Source organism: Tiliqua scincoides, chromosome 5, assembly GCF_035046505.1.
Source record: "Tiliqua scincoides isolate rTilSci1 chromosome 5, rTilSci1.hap2, whole genome shotgun sequence".
NCBI lineage: Eukaryota > Metazoa > Chordata > Lepidosauria > Squamata > Scincidae > Tiliqua > Tiliqua scincoides.
Genome location: NC_089825.1, coordinates 95,817,979 through 95,825,770, shown reverse-complemented (window position 1 = coordinate 95,825,770; position 7,792 = coordinate 95,817,979). Strand labels below are relative to the sequence as shown.

At 41.6% G+C, this 7,792-nt stretch overlaps 1 protein-coding gene across 1 annotated transcript; it reads left to right on the top strand.

The window, feature by feature from the left end:
• Positions 1 to 647: 647 nt before the first annotated feature.
• On the top strand, positions 648 to 1,601 carry LOC136652422 (olfactory receptor 10A7-like). Its single transcript, XM_066629362.1, has one exon. The coding sequence runs from the start codon at positions 648 to 650 to the stop codon at positions 1,599 to 1,601; it is 954 nt and encodes a 317-aa protein (XP_066485459.1).
• Positions 1,602 to 7,792: the final 6,191 nt, after the last annotated feature.

Here is a 7,792-nt window from a genome sequence, read left to right as displayed (position 1 = left end):
CCTTAGCAAATCATACTTAGCAAATGTATACTGTACATTCCTATTCATTATACATATTTCACTTCCTCTACAAAGAGCTGTCTTAAAAATAGTTATGAAAGACTCTCTATGCAAGCTGTTTATAGGATCAGACCTGCTTCATTTGTTCCTGGATCACATGTCATGCACTCCAGTGCTGAATTACAATAGATCAGTGGTTCCCTGTAAATCTTTGTATGGTGGGGGCAGCAACATGATCACCACAGTCGCAATTCTGTCAGGCAGGGAAGGCATTTTTCATTTACCTGTGGTCACTATGGCTCTCCAGAGGGTCTGGGGAGCCTGTGACCCCCTCTGCAGCCCTCTCCAAGGCTTGAAAATTTTGTATTAAAATAATCCACTTCCTGTTTCGGGATGAAAACCAGAAGTGGGTTTTTCCCCTTTTTAAAATTTTCCAGGCCTCGAGAAGGGCTGCCTGGCAGCAGCATGATTGTGATGATCACATTGCTGCAGATTTCTTTTCTGGTTCCCCTGGTGGATCACAACTCACCAGTTTGGAAAACAATGGGGGGAAAAAATCAATACTGTTGAAGTGTCAGTACTATGTATAGGCTGAACTATTTATCATCTTCAAAACTCATTAATCTGATTTTATATTCTTTCCCAGGATGCAGACCAAGAAAGAAAATAGTTTACAAAATAACACAGGACTGGTCGAGTTCATTCTCCTGGGTCTTTCTGATGACCCCAACATGCAAATCATCTTATTCTCCATTTTTCTGGTAATCTATATCATTACTCTAGCAGGAAATCTTCTCATCATTCTCCTGACACTGACCGACCCTGCCCTTCACACACCCATGTATTTCTTCCTGAGAAACTTGTCCTTCTTGGAAATCTGCTATACATCTGTCAACGTCCCCAAGATGCTTGATAACCTCCTCTCTGGAAACAAATTCATCTCCTTCATCAGTTGTGCTCTGCAAACCTATTTTACATTCTTCCTTGGTGGGTCAGGAAGTTTCCTCTTGGCCTCAATGTCTTATGATCGCTATGTTGCCATTTGCAAGCCTCTGCATTACCCTGTCCTGATGAGCAGGAAAGTGTATACCAGCCTAGCTGTGGCATCATGGTTAAGTGGGTTTTTCATGTCTTTTGGTCACACGAGCATGGTGTTCACTCTGCCCTTCTGTGCCTCCAATGTGATCAACCACTTCTTTTGTGACATCCCTCCATTATTAAAATTGGCTTGTGGAGATACCTCTAGGATAGAAATTGCTGTCTTTGCAGTGGCTATGGTTTTTGTAAGTCTTCCTTTTATCCTGATATTGTTGTCTTATGCTGGGATCATTGCTGCCATTCTGAGGATTTCATCATCTGAGGGTAGGAAGAAAACTTTTTCAACATGTTCTTCACACCTTATTGTGGTGACTTTATTCTATGGTTCTGGATGTATAACGTATTTGAAGCCCAATTCCACTTACTTGCCAAACATGGACAAATACCTTTCTCTCTTCTACACGGTTTTATGTCCCCTCTTGAACCCTGTCATATACAGCCTGAGGAATAAAGAGGTAAAGAGTGCTCTTGGGATAATGTTTAGAAGAAAGCCTCTTAGATGATGAGAGAGCATGGATAAACTCTATGAAAGATGACAGAAGTACTGTGACAATCTTATCTACTTATTTCTAAGTGGCACATTTAAACTCTGTAATCAAAGGACATTGATCTCATAAAGTGCCCAATTTGCCTATTTTGTACAATAAAATAATTGTTTTGGAGCAGGAATTTAAATCACATCTGAACCCAAGTCCCAACACCTGTTTCAGACAGGATTCCCCTCCTATCCAGTGTACCACAGTAGAACCCAAATCTTAATTTTCTTGCTTGCCTACCCAAATCCTGAATGGAATGAATTCCAGATTAAATATCTGATTCATATTCAGGTTCTGACTCATGCTTTATATTGACCTGTATAGATGTTTTAGTGTTACAGGATAAGCACGTTATTGTAAATTAAATATGTTTGACCCAGTTCAAAAGCAATTCAAATGATCTGAACCAGTTACACTGAACCAGCCAAGAGATTGCCATACCACAATTCCATTCTAGGTTGAAGCCAGTTGTCCTAAGACTGGCCAGTTGAAGCCAGTCAACTGAAGCCAGTTGAAGTAAGACTGGCACCTCTAAGAATGTATAGGTGATTTTCTTAGAGGTGGTAGAACCTGCTATTTGACCTTCTTTGTACTTTTTGTGCATTTCTATATCAATCTCAGAAGAAAGGTGTAGCACTGTAGCATTGATATTTGACTAAAGGGGAAATCTTCTGTTTTTGCATAAGATTTTCTTTCTTCCTTCCTGCTTAGGGTGTGATGTGAAATGCAGCCCTTTCTTTCAGCATTCTTGAAAGAAAGAAAGAAAGAAAGAAAGAAAGAAAGAAAGAAAGAAAGAAAGAAAGAAAGAAAGAAAGAAAGAAAGAAAGAAAACTGCTGTTATCTAGCAAAACTTGATTTTGTCTAGCAAACTAGATTGGGATTAGCAAACTGTGTTGGGACCACAACATGAAGGAAAGTGATTTATCCCATGCCACTCCCAACCATTGTTTTTGGCCTTGATACCTTCTCTGGCACCAATTACAATTTATGGTAAAAATCCTGTGCATGTCTACTTGGAAGTTAATCCTATTGTGTTCAATGGGAAAGTGTGTATAAGCTTGCATCCTTCCAGCCCAATCCTATCCAGAGTTTATGGTGATGGATCTCACAATCCATCAGAGTATGTCCTCAAATTACAGTGCAGAAGTCACCTCACTGCTCTGTGGGCCACGTCTGCCAGGTCAAATGGGCAAAGGCCATGCACATGTGACAGTGACCTCCTGAACATCCTCTGTCCCATGCTGCTGCTGGTACATCAGTGGGGGTGGAATGGGAAAGGATAATGGGCAGTTTGGAGCAGGGAGTAGACAAAGTCAGGAGCAGTTCATGGGTTGTAGGAGGAGGACCTTGGAGGCATTGGGTGATGCCCAGATGCTATTCCCGTTTCCCAGCCTGAAACACCCCCTGAGTATCCTCAGAATTATGACAGCTAAATAAGTGGCATAGGTCTGAGGAAACCCACTAAAGTCCAGGCAGCCTATGGGGAGATAAGTGAAAAAGGATTTTTACTTATTTCTCCTGGGCTGTCCAGTCCCATCCCCCCCAGTAACATGAAGTGCACTCCAGCAGCAGTGCTGTAAGCTGTGGACTGGTGGGGGATAGGATTTGGCCCTTAATGTACCATGCTGTGTGGTGTAATCTGGATCAGGATCACCGTAGGGAGAAGATTTCCTTCCCATACATCGTAATCCCAATTTTTTTTTTCTTTTTGGGTACCCCACAGTTGACTTTTTGTTTTAAAATATTTATCTGAAATATAAATCTATGTTAATGTGAGTGCTTTTCAAACATATCTAACCTGTGCACACCAGGGAAATCTATTGCTTTTGTAGGCATCAAGTGCTCATGGCATAGCTCAGTGGAATGGCATGAAATGAGGTGAAAGGTCAATGGTGCCGCAATAGATAGTTTTTATTATAGGGATCAAGATACAATAATTGGGAAAGGGAATCAAACCTAAAATGTAATGCTATGTTCACAACAATCAGACTGATATCCTATCCACACTTTCCTGGGAGTAAGTCCCACTGAACACAATGGAACTTGCTTCTGATTAGGCATGCACTGGATTGTGCTCTCACACAAGTAGGCCCTAAATGTCAGTGGTTTCTGCAAAGAAATAATTATTACATTATAATTATATTATGTAGGTGTGTGTCACTTAACGATGGGAATATACAGGGTGAACCAAAAGTAGGTGGAATAGGGTTTGTGTTAGGGTTATACTATAATGATGGTGTTCATTATAACTATGGCGTTTGTGTTATATTAAATTATATTTAATTGTATTCGTAAATATAACTGTATATGTAATCTCAAAATAAATGTTATCATTTACTGGTCCACCTACTTTTGGTTCACCCTGTATATGTCTAATGTATACTGGTAATCTAATAGTAGTAGATGATGAATAGCTGCCTTGACTTCTTCTATACATTTCTGATTTACCCTGAGTAAGCCCACTTATGGTAAGCACCATTGACATCAATGATACATGTCAGACATGAACCAAATTAAGCCCTGTCAATTTTAGTAAGAATTAAGCATGACTATTTTTCTCTGTATTTAGGTCAATTTTTCCTTTTCTAGGGAACTCAGGGCCCAATCTTATCCAACTTTCCAGCACTGATGCAGCCCCAATGCAGATCAGAACTGTAATGCAGTTCCCTTACATTGGGGAGACCTCCATGACTGCCCCCTCACCATAGGATGGACTTCATCAGTGCTGGAATGGTAGCATTGAACACATAGAGATAACTAATCCAGTTGGATCAATGTTACTGTGATTATGCCTAGCCCCATCAAATAACAATTAGTTAGCACTGATGTTGAAATTGGACATCAATAAGAAGGAAGAAAAAAAAAATTTGCATACTGTTCTTGTGCTCATCAAGTTTTATTATGAAAAGCTTGTACAGTATATGACTGAAACATGAACTGAGAAAACAAGAATTGATTGCCTTGGTTAGACAATTTGCTTGTCTTCTCGCCCATTCTAGCTTCAGCCGTTCCTGAAGAACATCCACTTCAACAATGGTGCTGGGCAAAAAAATCTTCCTTGTGGGTATGGGGGAATTATCATCTGGGTATGACATCCTCAACTGGGTGACTTCACCCAATGAATCTTTCATAAGAGTCCAGGTTGGAAAAATTTCACCAAGCCAAGAGTTCACCGTAAGAGAGAATGCCATTGTGTGGAACAGCAGGTTTGGATAGGTAGGTGTGCCAAAATCCTGGGAAACATGTTGAAGAGGCATGTGAGCAGATCTAAGTCAGTGTATAGTCACCAAAGGTGTGAACATTAGTGTCACTAGAGGGCTGTCCTGGGGGGGGCAGACCGCAGCAGGTGACACAGTCAAGGGGGTGACACCACTAGGGACAAAAATTGTGACAATATTTGGTATTTATGAATAATATCATTGGATAAGTAAAGTAATGCAAAAGGCAATGGAACGAGCCATGTACTAGTACTGCTTTTACCATGTATATTGCAAGTTAAGGGATATGCAGTTGAATCCTGGAGCAGAGGACAGAATGAAAAGAATTATGGAACTTGGGGGGAGAGACCTGGGGGAGGTCTCATCACAGTCACAATTCAATCAAACTACTACAACATCCAAATTTGAAATAAGCGTTGGAACCATATCAGTAATTTTTTTCCATTTTTTACAGACAATAATTCATATCTGTTTACCCCAAAGTGCAGTGGTTCTCAAACTTTTCCGGCCCGTGGCTCCCCGGATCCTTGTGGCCACCGGCCACAGCTCCCCATTACATCACCTCACCTCAGTTACCCCCAAAATGGGGATGAATGTGTTAAAATTATACACCTAGAAACAAACAAAAAAACAAACAAACAAAAAACAACAACAAGAGAAGCCAAATCTGCAGCAGAGCTACCAGCACTCTGAGTTTGTTAGCAGCACACCTGGAGGGTTTTGGAAAGGGATTTTTTTTTTCTTTATTGTGGGGGGGTGGGGGAGAGAAGTGATGAAATTTGCTGGGGGAAGGGAACACTTCATTTTGTGTATAGTTGCTAATAAACTTGGCCCAAGAACCCCATCCAGAATATATTCTGCCACTGGTACTCCCGCCTAACAAAATCTTGTTGCGCTCTGCCACTATTGGTGCACTTGCAGCAGCACTTTCTGAGAGGCAGGCGCATGCCTCCCTTGGAGCGCTCTCAGATGTGCTCTGCAAGGGCAATGTTGTTGGTGAATCATCACAATCTGGGAAGCTCTCAAGTCAATTAATGGGTATCGTGAAAAGGCTATTACTTTTTTGCTTATACTGGGGGTTTCCAGTAATGTGTGGTTGGCAAGGAGCTCTCAAGTCTATGAAGGATGTTATTCTTGTAGATGGATGATGAGTAGAAATGTCAGAAAATGGTTTTCATGGTGTTTTCCGAAAGTTAGAACTGCAGATAGCGGTATTGTGTGTTTTATAAATATACACTGGATTTATAAATTATAATTGCTTTAGAAGTGCACTAGGTGTGTGGTATAGGTGGTATACTGTCAGCTGATGCATCCACAGTCATTATGCATGCACTCCACAAAAATGATGTGCAGAAAGAGGTTTTTTTATTTTATTTTATTTCATTATCACCATTTTCTCCCACCTCTAATGATATGAGTTCCTTCCAGGGCTGCAAACAGCCTACTTTTTAAGGTAGAACTAGCACATTTCCCAGTGTGGCTCCTAGGAATGTCAATGGAAAAACCAATGATTTATGGCCCAATCCCAATCTTCTTTTGCAACAGTGAACATATGTTCCATTGTCGCTTGCTGTCACAAAAGTGCTGTAAAGCACTGAGCGACAGTGTGAAGACCAGGAATGCTAGTGGGAAGGCCAGAACCTTCCTGCTGGTGCTGGTGATCTCATGGCCATATGCCAGAGTAGGAAAGTCTGGTTCAGGGGCAGTAGGAGGACAGGTGCAAGGTGGTGAGTGGTGGAATGCAGCAGGGCAAGGGTGATTCATGTCCCATTTGTTCAGCACTATGATGTCGATGAGTACTGAATAGTCCTCAGCATTTTTTGCCAGATCAGCAGCTGGACATTTTTGCAACTGGTGGGGTGGGAGGATGCTAAACTGCAGACTGGCTCTTCCCAAGTGGCAGGTATAATGCAGGAGAGGAAGTCAGAGTAGGGACTGGTGTGCTGTCTGAGTTAAGCAAGAGTCACAAACGGAAACAGAACAGTGGTGAGCTATACCCCTGAGATATGTGCCCGCAATAAGGGGGGAAGAGTGTTGGAGACGGGTCCTGCAACAGAGATAGCAGCAGCTCAATATCAATCAATGCAGTCCCATTTGAAGAACAGAAAAGCTTGCCTTGTGTGTGTTTTGGTGTTGAGTCTGGGCAATGTAAATAAAAGCACTTCTGTAAATTTTGTGGTGTCTGGATGGGATTTCTTCCCATGCTTGAGGGTTTTCACAGGGACAATTGTGGTTGAACAAAAGGTGAATGAGTCCTTGTGAAATTCTAAGCTTTGTGGAGCTGACTGCAACTTAGTGGTGTGGGGAGCAATGGGGCTCTTCCCTCTGTGTGTGTGTCATTATTTGATGCAGTTCTGAAGACACCACCAACCTTCTCAGTGTCTGCCTACTGCTGCCTGACATTTTTCCCCAAGGCAAAAGACCTGGGAAATGATGCTACAACGTGATAAATGGTGATTTGATCTTAAAAGAATAATTCCTTTCCTCTCTCAAGGGATGTGGAAGCAGAGAAAGGAACTAACCTCAGGCAGAAAGCAAGGTTCTTTCCCCAGAGATGGCATTTCTATAATTTTTTAGTCCACTGTAATTATCAAAGGAACTGTAATTAATTCTTTGGCTTACTATGCCCATTGCGGAATTCCAATGGTCAATAACAGAGTCATGGATGGCATAAATATACCCCTTACCATCTTGGGACCAGGGACTAAGAAGGCTCAACAGACTAGTTTCTATTACTTTGCATTTTATATACCAGCCTTCATCAAGCCTATCAGCAAATGGAGCTGCTGTATGAGTCAGTCTGTGATCATCGTGGAGATTCTGGTGATATTGCAAGAGGTGAAGACAGAAGACTCTGTGTTCAGAAAGCTGGTTGGCACTCAAGATGCTGATATTCATCTTGCTCATTGTGGTGCTGTTGCCGCATGCAGTTTGTGATGC